The 16,298-nt window shown below is 45.5% G+C and overlaps 1 protein-coding gene across 1 annotated transcript; it reads right to left on the reverse strand.

Annotated features, from left to right (window-relative positions):
• Nucleotides 1-203: 203 nt before the first annotated feature.
• On the reverse strand, nucleotides 204-5,119 carry sdhaf4 (succinate dehydrogenase complex assembly factor 4). The gene is made up of 3 exons (XM_056292027.1): nucleotides 4,971-5,119; nucleotides 2,490-2,603; nucleotides 204-2,127 (listed from the first exon to the last, which is right to left on the reverse strand). The coding sequence occupies exons 1-3, from the start codon at nucleotides 5,047-5,049 to the stop codon at nucleotides 2,018-2,020; spliced, it is 303 nt and encodes a 100-aa protein (XP_056148002.1). The 5' UTR covers nucleotides 5,050-5,119; the 3' UTR covers nucleotides 204-2,017.
• Between the last annotated feature and the right edge of the window lie 11,179 nt (nucleotides 5,120-16,298).

Below are 16,298 nucleotides of genomic sequence, written 5' to 3' on the forward strand. Positions count from 1 at the left end.
CCCAGTGGCAACCCTTCCACTTCACCATTCAGCACATCCCAGGCAAGGACAACCTCACAGCCGACTACCTCTCTCGCTGTTCCAGCAAGAGTCCTGAAGGGGGGAGTGTGTGATGGCCACAGCCACACATGGCAATATTATCCCAATTCGTCTTGGTGCATGCTCAATAACCCAGGTCAGAAAATCACAGAAAGTTGAATCAGTTCATCTGGACACAACGTTTATTGGGAGAAATGTTTCATCATCATCTAAGTAACCTCTTCAGTCTCACCTGACTGCAGGTACCCCCCCCCCCCAATAAACAACAGTGGCATAATGACCCAAAGCAACGATCAGTTTCATATGCAAATTGCCCTGACCATTAACTAGAGGTTTTTTTTCTTTTGCCATTTGTGCCATTTAACCCATAAAAACAAAAATAAATAAAATCTCCATCAGGATTTGTTTGTAGGCGGAAAAACGGTTTACTGTTAGATTGGGTTGTATGTATGAGGTATGTTTCATGCCTTTTTTAACATCACAATAATTGCAAAAAAAGTTACCAGACATTTTAAACTAATTTACTTTGATGAATAGTTAGTGACATGACAATGGTTCCATTGTAGTACATTCATGTCCAACTGATAAGGTTAAATGGTCCCTGCATATGTGTGTGTGTGTGTGTGTGTGTGTGTGTGTGTGTGTGTGTGTGTGTGTGTGCGTGTATACACTGATCAGCCAAAACATTAAAACCACTGACAGGTAAATGAATAACATTGATTATGTTATTACAATGGCATCTGTCAAGGGGTGGGATATATTAGGCAGCAAGTGAACAGTCAGTTCTTGAAGTTGATGTGTTGGAAGCAGGAAAAATGGTCAAGTGTAAGAATCAGAGTGAGTTTGCCAAGGGCCAAATTATGATAACTAGACAACTAGGTCAGAGCATCTCCAAAAGAGCAGGTCTTGTGGGGTGTTCTCAGTATGCAGTGGTCAGTACCTACCAAAAGAGGTCCAAGGAAGGACACTGGTGAACCAGCGAAAGGGTAATGGGCACCCAAGGCTCACTGATGTGCGTAGGGAGCTAAGGCTAGCCTATCTGGTCCGATCCCACAGGAGCGCTACTGTAGCTCAACTTGCTGAAAAAGTTAATGCTGGCTATGATAGGTGTCATAGTACATCACAGCTTGCTGCGTATAAATCCAGACCGGTCATAGGGCCCATGTTGACCACTCTCCAACATCAAAAGTGCCTACAATGGGCACGTGAGTGTCAGAACTGGACCATGGAGCAGTAGAAGAAAGTAGCCTCGTCTGATGAATCATGATTTCTTTTACATCATGTGGATGGCCAGGTGCGTACGCCTCATTTACCTAAGGAAGAGATGGCACCAGGATGCACTATGGGAATAAGGCAAGCCGGCGGAGGCATTGTGATGCTCTGTGAAATGTTCTGCTGGGATACCTTGGGTCCTGGCATTCATGTGGATATCAATTGGACATGTGCCACCTATCTAAACATTGTTGCAGACCAAATACACCCCTTCATGGCAACGATATTCCCTGATGGCAGTGGCCTCTTTCAGCAGGATAATACTCCCTGCCACACTGCACACATTGTTCAGGAATGGTTTGAGGAACATGACAAAGAGTTTAACGTGTTGCCTTGGCCTCCAAATTCCCCAGATCTCAATCCGATCGAGCATCTGTGGGATGTGATGGAAAAACAAGTCTGATCCCTGAAGGTCCCACCTCGCAACTTACAGGACTTATAGGATCTGTTGCTAACATCTTGGTGCCAGATGTCAGAGGACACCTTCAGGGGTCTTGTGGAGTTCATGCCTTGATGGGCCAGAGCTGTTTTTGCGGTATGAGGGGGACCTACTCAATATTAGGCAGGTGGTTTTAATGTTTTGGCTAATTGGGTGTATATTTCTAGAGTACACCGCAAAAGAAAAAAATAAAACAACTGTCCCAATTCTTTCACCATTAACTTATATATTGACACACACATGTAATATACCAGGAACACAGACTAGCTAGAAGTCAATGCAGCGACCTCTTCTCTCCCAGTCTCCATAGCGTGTGGGCTCAGGACCTCTGGGGCCACCTTTCTCCTTGGTCTCAGGATTCACATCATCTGGAAATTCTACAAGAATAATTATTTCATTTTTGAATGTGCAGTGATATGTGCAGCATATGTAAAATCCCTTAGTTCACTAGACTTTTTAATGTAACCCTTTTACCAACCTGTTGTTGGACAACAGAAAAGACATCCTGTACAGATATACAGATATCTGCACAGATGCTACTCATTTGCATTTTCACAGGCTAGTCAAAACATATACTAACTACAATGTAAGCAATAAAGATGTTTGTTTTTTTGCGTTTAAATGTACTAGTAAATCTTTTGCAGACTTGTAATTGTCAGTTTCCGGGCTGACATTTGGATCAATAATAGATTGCAGTTTCTGGAATGAGTGAAAGGTTAATTTCATGCAACTTTCTCACTTTCAAGAACATCCTTGCTCTTCTCCTCGCTCATGTCAAAACGGCCCTGTGGGGTTTTGGCCTTCCGCAGGGGTTCTTTGTCTTTGACTGCTCCACTGACTAAACGAGAACATCCTGTGAAAGACAGAAATCACCCCCAAGTGACAAATTATCATGTTAAACCCGCAAATGATTAAACTGAAACAAAAGGGCAGATGTCTTGGTTCACACATTGTACAAGATCCTCAGAGGACATTCAGAACTGACCCATTAACAGGGATGATGAAGTCATTTTGTCTGTCAGTGATCTGTTCATATGTTACGTAGCTGTCATCAGGTTTCTCTTCTGAACAATTGAGACAATTTTAATCAACAATCAACTCCTACTCAGAACTTGACTGTATTATAACAGACCACAACCTGTCAGGCTTCTGCAGTGAATGTTGCAAGAATTACTTACCCGGTAAAGTCGCCCCCATGGAAAAACATCAAGTTGTGTGTGAGATAAATCAAATGTCAAGTCAAGTCAATTTTATTTGTATAGCCCAATATCACAAATTACAAATGTACATTATGGGGCTTTACAGCAACACACCATCTTGTCCTTAGACCCTGGCATTGGATAACGAATAATGTCAATCGACTTAGGTGTTGAATCCCAACTCTGAGGCCAGGATACATGTAGTACGTTTAGTTATGGATCAGATCATTGGTCTCTTTACATACGTGTAGTCTGTTTAGTTATGGATCAGATCATTGGTCTCTCTAATACATGTAGTCCGTTTAGTTGTGGATGAGATCATTGGTCTCTCTAATACATGTAGTCCATTTAGTTGTGGATGAGATCATTGGTCTCTATACATACATGTAGTCCGTTTAGTTATGGATCAGATCACTGGTCTCTCGACACACATGTACCACATTCAGTTATGGATCAGATCATTGGTCTCAACATACATGTAGTATGTTTAGTTATGGATCAGATCATTGGTCTCTCTACATACATGTAGTACGTTTAGTTATGGGTGAGATCATTGGTCTCAACATACATGTAGTATGTTTAGTTATGGATCAGATCATTGGTCTCTCGACATACATGTAGTATGTTCAGTTATGGATCAGATCATTGGTCTCAACATACATGTGGTATGTTTAGTTATGGATCAGATCATTGGTCTCTCTACATACATGTAGTCTGTTCAGTTATGGATGAGATCATTGGTCTCTCTACATACATGTAGTCTGTTCAGTTATGGATCAATCATTGGTTTCTCTACATAAATGTAGTCCGTTTAGTTATGGATCAGATCATTGGTCTCTCTACATACGTGTAGTCCGTTTAGTTATGGATGAGATCATTGGTCTCTCTATATACATGTAGTCTGTTCAGTTATGGATCAATCATTGGTCTCTATACATACATGTAGTCCATTTAGTTATGGATCAGATCATTGGTCTCTATACATACATGTAGTCCGTTTAGTTGTGGATCAGATCATTGGTCTCTCTACATACATGTAGTCCGTTCAGTTATGGATCAGATCATTGGTCTCTCTACATACGTGTAGTCCATTTAGTTATGGATCAGATCATTGGTCTCTCTACATACATGTAGTCCGTTTAGTTATGGATCAGATCATTGGTCTCTATACATACATGTAGTCCGTTTAGTTATGGATCAGATCATTGGTCTCTATACATACGTGTAGTCCATTTAGTTATGGATCAGATCATTGGTCTCTCTACATACATGTAGTCCGTTCAGTTATGGATCAGATCATTGGTCTCTCTACATACGTGTAGTCCGTTTAGGTATGGATCAGATCATTGGTCTCTCTACATACGTGTAGTCTGTTTAGTTATTGATCAGATCATTGGTCTCTCGACATACATGTAGTCTGTTCAGTTATGGATCAGATCATTGGCCTCTCTACATACATGTAGTCCGTTTAGTTATGGATCAGATCATTGGTCTCTCTACATACGTGTAGTCTGTTTAGGTATGGATCAGATCATTGGTCTCTCGACATACATGTAGTCCGTTTAGTTATGGATCAGATCATTGGTCTCTCTACATACGTGTAGTCCGTTTAGTTATGGATCAGATCATTGGTCTCTCTACATACGTGTAGTCTGTTCAGTTATGGATCAGATCATTGGTCTCTCTACATACATGTAGTCCGTTCAGTTATGGATCAGATCATTGGTCTCTCTACATACATGTAGTCCGTTTAGTTGTGGATCAGATCATTGGTCTCTCTACATACATGTAGTCTGTTCAGTTATGGATCAGATCATTGGTCTCTCTACATACGTGTAGTCCGTTTAGTTATGGATCAGATCATTGGTCTCTCTACATACGTGTAGTCTGTTTAGTTATGGATCAGATCATTGGTCTCTCGACATACATGTAGTCCGTTTAGTTATGGATCAGATCATTGGTCTCTATACATACGTGTAGTCCGTTTAGTTGTGGATCAGATCATTGGTCTCTCTACATACGTGTAAAACCGGAGTCCAGCACCAGGTTCTTCGACACACAAGGCTTCGTTGTAGAAACACACAGACGTGCTAGGTACATGTTAGTTGATTATGTTTCAACGAACAAACCGAGTCAATGTTTATACTTTATGACGCGGGACAGTTTCATAATCTTGTTGTTTGGCGATTTAAAATGACGTCATCAACGGGCGCAAATAACATGACTGTCACCACTAGGAGGCAGCAAAGCGCAGATTTTAGTTAGGTAACAACAGCTCATCGTGGACCAGTGTGAGGTCAGTTGTGTTGCCACTTTTGTCCGTTCTGAAGTTGTAAAAGGCTAATAACGTGTTAATAATATCGTCTTTTCATATGTGATATTTTTACACAATGGCAATATGACAATCTGGGGGAAAACGATCAGGTTGAAAATCCTAAATGTTAATTCATGAAAGCAGTGTGGGATTATGGATCTGATAAAATCCTCCATTCACTTTCAGACCATAGTAAATTCTACACTACTGGTTATGACGTCAGAGCCTGCTGTTGTTGCAGTTCTGTTTGTCTTTAAGAAGTTGTGTAATGTAGCCAGACAGGCTAGTTGTTGCTGTTATCCAGCATATTAGCTTGACTTAACTCCACATATATCACCACATTCTGACGAAACAGTTATGAAAAAGAAAAAGTGTTTTCTGTAACATTTTCAACTCACAAACCAGCTCTTACATGCGAGGAGGGGGGAGAGAGAGAGAGTGAGAGAGAGAGGAGAGAGAGAGAGAGGGAGAGAGAGAGAGGGAAAGAGAGAGACGGACAGAGAGAGGTTTGATTTTTAAAAAGTAACTTTTATTCAAAAAAATACAATCATATTCAAAACACAAGCAAACAAATAGACATTTAAAAATAAACAAATCACATCAATTCTCCAGAAAAAAACAAAAACAACTTGGTTGTCTCTTACTGAGCACAACACCTCCCCATGAGCCCAGACAAAACCGAGCTGCTGGATATCTTTCATTTCTCTGTAATAATTGAAATCAATCATCATTCTGGCTTTCACCATCCTAGTAAACAGCAGGTTTACATCAGTGTCTCCTGAGTTGTCCATCTTCTTCTTTCTGCTTACATATATCGCCATTTCTGCTTATCCCAAGATAAAGTTCATTAGTTGACATGTTTCTTGTACAATTTGTTTATATTTAAATATTTAAACCCGAGAATGAACATGTGCTGGGAGAAAACCTCCCCTACCTTACTGAATAAAACTCTCCAACAACATGAACCGTGGTGCCATTCAGAGAGAGAGAGAGAGAGAGAGAGAGAGAGAGAGAGAGAGAGAGAGAGAGAGAGAGAGAGAGAGAGAGAGAGAGAGAGAGAGAGAGAGAGAGAGAGAGAGAGAGAGAGAGAGAGAGAGAGAGAGAGAGAGAGAGAGAGAGAGAGAGATCTGATTTTCAAAAACAAATTTATTCAGTCCAACAGCTAATATTCAAAACATTTCCATCTTATTTATTATAATCCACCTAAAAAAAACAGAAACAGTTTCAGAAAAAGTCTGACAAAAGCCTGAAGAGAGGCTGACGTGCCCTTTCTGAACACATGTTTTGACATTGGGAGGTTTGAATGGCAATCGAAAATAGGTGTGGTTTTAAGCCTTCAAAGCTATTGGCTACTGTCTTCCTGGGTGGGCGGGGCTCGGCACCGCTCGTTGCTTGTTATTTACAAAAGATGTCGGATAGCGAGAGCGAGGGGGAGATCATCCTCTGCGAGGACTAGTTTCGAGCAGGAGGATTCGGGGATACAAATAACTGTTAGATAGACAGATATTTAGATAAATAGCTAGATAGACAGATAGATAGATACATAGATAGATAGCAATACGTCGTAGCAAGATCGATAATAAAGTCTCAGCAAGATAGCATTGCCCATTCTGAATGAAAATCTGTGTGCATGTGGTTTGTCAAACTCAAACGTCGACGTCCGTTCGTGAAGCCCTGCGGAAACGCAGCATGTTGTGAATGAGAACATTCACAGACACGCATCACGTCATGCATTACCGCCACCAATTAACTTTGAAGTTTGAACTATGCGTTAACTTACGTCATGCATTACTGCCACCAATTAACTTTGAAGTTTGAACTATGCGTTAATTTACGTCATGCATTACCGCCACCAATTAACTTTGAAGTTTGAACTATGCGTTAACTTACGTCATGCATTACCGCCACCAATTAACTTTGAAGTTTGAACTATGCGTTAACTTACGTCATGCATTACCGCCACCAATTAACTTTGAAGTTTGAACTATGCGTTAACTTACGTCATGCATTACCGCTACCAATTAACTTTGAAGTTTGAACTATGCGTTAACTTACGTCATGCATTACCGCCACCAATTAACTTTGAAGTTTGAACTATGCGTTAACTTACGTCATGCATTACCGCCACCAATTAACTTTGAAGTTTGAACTATGCGTTAACTTACGTCATGCATTACCGCCACCAATTAACTTTGAAGTTTGAACTATGCGTTAACTTACGTCATGCATTACCGCCACCAATTAACTTTGAAGTTTGAACTATGCGTTAACTTACGTCATGCATTACCGCCACCAATTAACTTTGAAGTTTGAACTATGCGTTAACTTACGTCATGCATTACCGCCACCAATTAACTTTGAAGTTTGAACTATGCGTTAACTTACGTCATGCATTACCGCCACCAATTAACTTTGAAGTTTGAACTATGCGTTAACTTACGTCATGCATTACCGCCACCAATTAACTTTGAAGTTTGAACTATGCGTTAACTGTCGTTGTCGTCGAGTCTTTAGCGAATTTCAAATGGTATGAGAGAACTGATTCAGTGCAGTCGCAGTTCATTTAAAAAGATAAAATTCGATGTGTTTATCCGCAACGGTGACGTTGTGTATATGGCGTTTCAACTTGTAAATTCCGAACAGTGAGGCTGTAGAAGGTCCACTCCAGGTCTGCATCGCAATATCATAGTCATCGCCTACTGCCTAGAAGGCGTAAACCAGACGTGCCTTACATTAGACAATACCCATATCGTTGCAACAAAGTGTCAAGGCTGCAGTGATAAGGCTTGAAATTATGCAGGTGGGTAAATGGCAAATTGTAGGCCATTATAATGCCATATAAATTATAATGAGCTACTGATACACGAAGCTCCTGACGTCTGCCACGGCCAGAATTTTCTTTTAATTAAATTATTGAATAACTTCAAATGCAACTTCAAATGCATGAATAAATGTACTTATGGACTTGAATGTACTTATACTTTATAGACTTGAAGATTAATGAGAAACTGTAATTTATGATGACGTTTTTCGTGATCAGGTCAAAAGCAAGCGACTGGGGCATGCCCCAACCTTACATTTTTATATCACTCCTTTTTTTTCGTAGATGAGAGTTTTAATCATACATGAAACAAAAGAAGTAGATATAAATAGGATCGTGACTGCCCCATTCGGAGGGGTTTTGGGGTTTTTGGTAAAATATCACTCTTTTGGTAGTAGTGTGTACTGTGTTCTAGTCATTTAAAATCATATTTGTAACTTTAAGTTAGCGAGTATGAGGCTTATATAGAGCTAAATCGAGTCAAGAACGCGCAAAACTTAATTAACTGTGAAATTCTCAAAATACCTTTAGCAGTTATTCGTACAATTTATTAATCAAATATCACAATCACTAAAGCACATTGTAACATGAAACTGGCCATCAAGCTTATTCTATTATTCTAATAGGCTAAAATGGCAGGATTCAAAGTCAATATCACAAATATTACATGTAAATGTATGAATTCGTTTAAGATCATATTTAAAATCGTGTCTGCAAAACCTAATGTTTATTTTTGTTTGATTTATAATGACAGCTCAAGAGTCAGAAGGTCGTTTAGTGTTTGTAGCAGTCAAAACGTATTCTATTTTCTGTGACCGCTCCAACATTAATATACCTCTTAATGAGTGATCTCGTAGTCGTACAGATGTTTCGTCTATCTCCAACACTTGAGTCTGACTTGTAGGTCAGCTGAAATATGTTTTGGATCAATGATATACTTGAAAACCAATTATCATGGAGTAGAACAAACAATCAATATTTTTGTAATAAAATTCATTGAATAAGTATTGGTGAAATTGTTATGGCTCGTCCACCCCGCGCCGTGGCCCGCCCACCTCGCGCCGGCAGCCAATCAGCTCGTCATGGCTGGGCTTAGTCGTCAGGGCTGGGTTTAGTCGTCAGGGCTGGGCTTAAGTTTGCTGGTCTCCCAGCGCCTGTTGTCAGTTCGTGCCGTAACCTCCTCGCAGGAGCGGCTACTCTTCCCTCCCGGTGCATTTCTCTCCGAGTTTACCTCAGCCCTTGGTTTATGGTTTTCTTTGCAAAGTTTCCCTGTGGAAGTATCCTGCCGCGTTCCCAGTTTGGATTACCCGCGAGTTTTTTTCCTTGGACTTCTCGTATTCTTGTCGCTCATTGCCCTCCTGTGTTTGACCGTTGTACGAGCAAGTACGCCAGTTTCGGCTAACCCCATCTCTGTCTGGTGTCGTGCGCTTGGGGTCTTCCTCAAACCTTAACAGAAATGCAGAATCAGACACAATCTATGCAGAATTAAAACCCTAAGAAATATGTATCTTTCTATTTCTAAGTCGAAGGATGGTATTGGTAATAGAAACAGGAAAGTACAGGATTGTTCTATACTATGAAAGCAACAGGAGTCCCAATAGCAGTTAGTATAGACTCAACTGCAGGTCTACTAGTAAACAGGAAAAGGATTTCACTTCGCGAAAGGGGCAGCAGTGCGTAAGCTGCGTTAGAGTATACCAGTCTCTTCAAGTCACTGTAATATAACGCCTGAAAATACTGCACACGCCCCCGATGGGCGAGTGGAATGACGGCCTCCGCTGTCGCATCAGTCCAACAAGCGACGCCGCCAGTGGATGGACTCAGTGTGGTGCTCATCACATAAAGGGTGTTACAAACATCACGCAACACGTCTAGTGGAAAGGGAAAATTGAAAATTGAAATTGAAAAGTACTAACAGCCACTTGGACAAACTATATGAATCATTTGTTCCAAGAAGCTACCACTACTGTTTCAAAGTTCCCCCTGGAGGACAACCTCTAGCCCAAGATGAAGTGCAATTAAAATGTTTTTTAATCTGAACTAGGCACAAGCACGAAGGTGTACAATTGAGTGATTGGGCATGGGGCTAGAGACCGTTCTAAGAAAACACGGAAAGCATAGTTGTAACTTGTACGCTATGCGAATATATGTACATACCTATACCTATTGTTCATAATATATGCATCGCACTAATTAACACTTTATGTACACTTTTACATTAAAAACAACAAATCAAAATGTAGTAATGTAGTGGTTATGGGGATACATAATTCCCCTTATTGAGCTAGTAGGAACGTTTGTTTACAGCTGCTGTTTTCTCGGTTCGTGTTTACAGTGGTACACTTCCGCTGCGCGGGTTTTTGTTGTTGTTGTAATGGTGGAAGGAATAAATGGTGCACGTTGTGTAGCCGAAAGAGAAAGTTGTCACGACTCCTGATTGAGCTCCTCTACACTGGTGACCCCGACGTTTGTCTCTTGGTAGTTATCAGAGACAATCTTTCAAACGAACATGGTTGACGAAATCAACGCGGTTTCTCTCAAATTGCCGGAGTTCTGGGAGTCATCGGCAACGACATGGTTCGCCCAGGCGGAAGCGCAGTTTGCTATCCGCAAAATAACGGATGATGCTACTAAATGCTACTACGTGGTATTGGCGCTCTTGTGTTCGACTGCAACTAGAGTGGTGAGTCTCCTTACAAATCCTCCGGCGGCAGACAAATACAAGGGGCTCAAAGATCACCTCTTGAAGATTTATGAACTTTCCGACGCCGAGAGGGCCCACCGCCTCTTTTCTCTGCAAGGCTTGGGTGACAGCAGGCCATCCGAGCTCATGGACAAGATGCTGAATCTGCTGGGACCGGCGCACACTCCTGATTTCCTCTTTGTCCAACTGTTTCTGCGACAACTGCCTGCTCAGGTGCGGGCCGCTTTGGCCAACACCAGCATTACCGATTGCCGCAAGCTAGCTGAAGAAGCTGACAAGTTCTTCCTGGCCAGCCAACAGCAGCACTGCGCGTCCGCGCTCACCCCTGCCCACCCCCACACGCCACCACCTGGTGACTTAATGGTGGTCGCCGCGGCAACCCCCGGTCGGCGACAGGAGCCCGGCCTGGGCTTTTACCATGCAAAGTTCGGGGCCAAGGCGAAAAAGTGCAACTCCCCGTGCAATTCCAGCTCGTCGGGAAACGCCAAGGCCGGTGCTCACTAGTGGCCATGGGCGTCGGCGTGGAGGACAACAGGCTACTTTTCCTGCAAGACTCCATCTCGGGGCGGCGTTTCCTATGCGACACTGGGGCGCAGAGGAGTGTCGTACCTGCATCGAGTGTGGACGCCCTGTCGGGCGCTCACGGCCCTCCCATGGAAGCTGCTAACGGCAGCTCTATCCGTACGTACGGCACGAGGCACATTGACATGGGTTTTAACGGACAGCGGTTCAGCTGGGATTTTGTCACCGCCGACGTGGCATTTCCCCTCCTCGGTGCAGATTTCCTTTGTGCTCATGGGCTGCTGGTGGATGTCAGGAATCGACGCCTGATTGACGCCGTCACCTTCGCTTCACACGCGTGTGCATTCAGCGATACAGGCTCCGTCAGGCTGTCCAGCATGCTCTCCAACGAGAACGTGTTTCTCCATCTTCTCTCTGAGTTCCCTGACCTCACTCAGCCCACATTCTCGTCATCTACGACCAAACATGGAGTTGAGCACCACATCGTCACCACTGGCCCGTCGGTGCACGCCCGAGCTCGGCGCCTCGACCCGACCAAGCTCTCTGTCGCCAAGGCGGAGTTTGAGAACATGGAGCGCCTCGGCATCATCCGTCGCTCCAGCAGCCCGTGGGCTTCACCCCTCCACATAGTGCCTAAGCCTGGCGGTGGGTGGCGTCCATGTGGTGACTACCGTCGGCTCAATGACGCAACAACACCGGACCGCTACCCGGTCCCTCACATCCAAGATTTCTCCACCCACCTGGCTGGGAAAGTGATCTTTTCCAAGGTGGACCTCGTCCGGGGATACCACCAGGTGTCCGTCCATCCCGCTGATGTCCCCAAAACGGCTGTGACAACTCCGTTCGGACTGTTCGAGTTCCTGCGCATGCCGTTTGGGCTCAAGAACGCCGCGCAGTCCTTCCAACGCCTCATGGACTCAGTGTTGCGGGACCTGCCTTTCCTCTTTGTGTACCTGGATGACATCCTGGTCGCTGGCACCTCCGTGTCCGAGCACTTGTCCCACCTCAGAGCCCTTTTCGAGAGGCTCAGCCTGCACGGGTTTGCTAGTTAACCCGGCCAAATGCCAGTTTGGTCTGAGCACCATCGACTTCCTGGGCCACCGGGTCACCAAGGACGGGGCGGCCCCCTTCCATCTAAGGTGGAGGCCGTCGCAGACTTTCCACGCCCGCACACGGCCCAGTCCCTCCGGGAGTTCATTGGCACGGTGTCCTTCTACCACCGGTTCATCCCCCGGGCTGCCGATCTCCTCCGCCCCCTATATGAGGCTCTGAAGTGCACAGCCCCCAAACACGCCGTGGACTGGTGTTCAGAGAGGGACAAGGCTTTTAAGGATGTGAAGGCCGCCCTGGCTGACACGGCGATGCTGGCACACCCTGTGTCTGGAGCGCCCATCGCCATCACGACGGATGCTTCGGACTACGCTGTCGGCGCGGTTTACGAGCAGTGGGTGAGCGGCGCGTGGCAGCCGCTCGCCTTCTTCAGCCGGCAGTTGAACCTGAGAGAGCGCAAATACAGCACCTTTGATCGTGAGCTGCGTGGCCTTTTCCTCGCTGTTAGGCACTTTCGTTTCCTACTGGAGGGCCATCAGTTCACGGCTTTCGTCGATCACAAACCGCTGGTGTTCGCGATGGCCAAGGTGGCAGAGCCGTGGTCAGCCCGCCAGCAGCGACAGTTGGCCTACATCTCAGAGTTTACCACCGACGTGGGGCATGTCGCTGGGAAGTCCAACCCGGTCGCCGACTGTCTCTCCCGGGCCATCGCTGGTGCCGCCCATTTGGGACTCGACTACAGCCAGATGGCGGCTGACCAGGCCGACGACCCAGGAGTGCAGGCATGCAGGACCGCCGTCACAGGGCTGCAGTTGGAGGATGTGGCTTTCGACGATGCCGGCGCCACGCTCCTGTGCGACGTCTCTACGGGTCAGCCCCGCCCCGTCGTTCCGACTGCTTGGAGGCGGCGGGTCTTCGACGCAGTCCATGGGCTATCTCACCCTGGCAGAAAGCCTTCACAGAGGTTGGTGGCGGCAAAGTTTGTCTGGCATGGATTCAAACAGGATGTGAGGGACGGGGCTGACGCCTGTGTGGAGTGCCAACGCTCCAAAGTGCTCCGGCACGTCAAAGCGCCCCTGATACCTTTTACGGTACCTGAGAGGAGGTTCGACCACGTGAATGTGGACCTGGTAGGCCCCCCCCCCTCCCGTGGTTTCACATACCTGCTCACCATGGTCGACAGGACCACGCGATGGCCAGAGGCCGTCCCGCTTTCGTCCACGACAGCGCCTGAGGTTGCCCGAGCGTTCATCGGAACCTGGGTCGCCCGCTTTGGCACCCCATCTGACCTCTCCTCGGACACAGGGCCGCAATTGACGTCAGCGCTCTGGGAGGAGATCGCCGCGGGTTTAGGGGTGAGGCTCCATCGCACCACAGCGTATCACCCTCAAGCGAATGGATTGGCCGAGAGGTTCCATCGCTCGATGAAGGCCTCATTGCGGGCTACCCTCAAGGACGACCGCTGGGTCGACAAACTGCCTTGGGTCATGCTTGGGCTCAGGACGGCCCCCAAGGAGGACCTCCAGTCCTCATCCGCCTAACTGGTCTACGGACAGCCACTTCGGGTCCCGGGGGATTTCCTTCCCACCGCTACAGCTCCCTGGTCCGCCAGCTGCCAACGGACTGCGCTGCAGGAGGAAGCCAGGGCTTTTGCACCGGTCCCCACTTCTCAGCATGGCGGCTCTCAGTCCTATGTCCCCACGGAGCTGCGGTCGGCGGAATATGTTTTCATCCGTCACGACGCGCACCGCGGTCCCCTGCAGCCACCCTACGACGGCCCATTTCGGGTACGGGACACTGGAGATAAGCGCTTTGTGGTGGAGGTTGGCAGCAGACTGAAGCGGGTTTCTGTGGACCGCCTCAAGCCTGCTCACCTGGACTTAGACCGCCCTGTTGGTCTTGCACTGCCCCCACGGCGGGGGCGCCCCCCGGCCCTGCCCCCCTCCCCCGGCGAGCCGCCCCCTGCTTCCCCAGCCCCTCCCTTTCCCCAGTCCGGCTGTGAGGACTATGCTGCTTTGCCTGCGGTTAACCAACCCCCAGCTCCTGTTCAGCGGAGCCGTTGGGGCAGAGAGATACAACCCCTTCGCCACACTGACTTTTCGTATTAAGGCAAATTCTCGGGGGACGTGTGTAGTGGTTATGGGGATACATGCATAATTCCCCTTATTGAGCTAGTAGGAACGTTAGTTTACAGCTGCTGTTTTCTCGGTTCGTGTTTACAGTGGTACACTTCCGGTTTTTGTTGTTGTAATGGTGGAAGGAATAAATGGTGCACGTTGTGTAGCCGAAAGAGAAAGTTGTCACGACTCCTGCCTGAGCTCCTCTACAGTAAAAAGAAAACTAGCCGACTTGGCAATAATTGTGGAACAAAAACCGAGATGACCCTACAGAATTTTATCTAGATACGTGAATATCCATGTATCCTCAGCGAACTGCAGAAGATCACTAACCATCTTACATCTGTATAGTTTCATTATTGAATCGTTAAGTAATTGATATGGCCTATCACAAACGTACTCTTCAAAATTCCTAAGACAATAAACACCACAGTCAAACCTGTTATATTGTTTAGACGAATCTCCAGCCACAAACGGGTGGGTGTTCTTAGTGACAGTAACTTCCTCTAGTAGCATTTCAATTGTATCTCTTAGAGAGTTTCTGTAATCATTGATTACCCAGCATCCTAGATGTTATGTTGCAGGCTAGTGACGTGCTGAGGTCAGAGGTCGGAACGTACGAACAGGGAGTCTGGCTTGTGGGATAAATAAAAGCTTCGGCGTGAATTTGGAAAAGGTCTTGGTCCATTCATTTAAAACAACAAACAAAACATGGTGATCGCTGCAGCGTATCTCGACTTCACTCGGTGTGTAGTCATCAGAATCAAGATACAGCACCTGGAAGAAGATTACAATTTGTCGTTTGATAGTTCAAAGTCGCGTTTAATAGATTTGTTCATTAAATAGCGAATAGTTTTTATACAATATGAACATAGGTGTCTTACTGCCCCTGATCTCCTCTGTTTAATATGCAGTAAAGTGACAAGTAAACTTTTACGTTCTACCCTCGCGATTGCCCAGTATTACAGGATACCAGTGGCTCTCAGTCTCATTCCCAAACATTATACATATCATGCTGAAGGGGATCTCCTGCTTTGACAACAGCATCTGTCCAGTTGTAAGGAACAGTGTCGGTTAGGAACTCCCTACAAATATCTTTGGTAGATAATTCAATTGCATTGATTTTACATTTACCAAGTAAATTAAGTTAGAACAGATTATTTGAGATGCGAAGAATGTAGGGCAATGTACTATTGATGCTACCATCGAAAGCTTAAAATAAAGTAAACGTAACCAAACTATGAACAGAACATCTCCGTTTTACGAAAGTATCGAAGACAAACTCCGGGACGTATGAAGTATCTCGAGCAGTCCTCCCTCTTCTGTATCTTCAGTTGTGATTGCGGAACTGAAGTATTGCATATGGCCCAAGGTTGTAAGTAGTTGGATCACCAGAGCTGAAAGCAAGATCTTGAAGATACATGCAATACTTCATCAGTATGTCTCCTGACAGCCACTTAGAACGGATTGTTGCACAGTCAAAAGCATCGGGATTCAGTTCTCTTCCCAGCTTATACCGGAAATCTTGATCATCTGGATGAAAAAGAAGTTGGAACTAAAACGTTCGTAAACACTGTAGAGCTTATCGTTTCCCAGCATGTATGCAACACCAGTAGATCGATGTTCTGATCCGTTATTCCCACCTATATGCTTATTTAGGTGTCGTTGATTATAAATGATTAGGCACACCGTTATTACACAATGCCTAACGTGGCTTGCTTTATTCCACCGTATTGCAAGACTGCCCGAACAATATTCCTCGCGCTTCTCCCCACATCAACAGGTGACGTCACATACATACGGGTGCCCTTACATGCCAAA

The sequence above is a fragment of the Lampris incognitus genome, chromosome 13 (assembly GCF_029633865.1).
Source record: "Lampris incognitus isolate fLamInc1 chromosome 13, fLamInc1.hap2, whole genome shotgun sequence".
In the NCBI taxonomy this organism is placed as follows: domain Eukaryota; kingdom Metazoa; phylum Chordata; class Actinopteri; order Lampriformes; family Lampridae; genus Lampris; species Lampris incognitus.

What these genes read in the sequence shown, in the direction of transcription:
- sdhaf4 (XM_056292027.1), bottom strand. Translation starts at nt 5,049, where the DNA reads ATGTACCTAGCACGTCTGTGTGTTTCTACAACGAAGCCTTGTGTGTCG. An exon ending in GCTGGACTCCGGTTTTACAC is followed by an intron (nt 2,604 to 4,970) that starts GTATGTAGAGAG and finishes TGTCTTTCACAG; the next exon opens with GATGTTCTCGTTTAGTCAGT. An exon ending in GAGCAAGGATGTTCTTGAAA is followed by an intron (nt 2,128 to 2,489) that starts GTGAGAAAGTTG and finishes TTATTCTTGTAG; the next exon opens with AATTTCCAGATGATGTGAAT.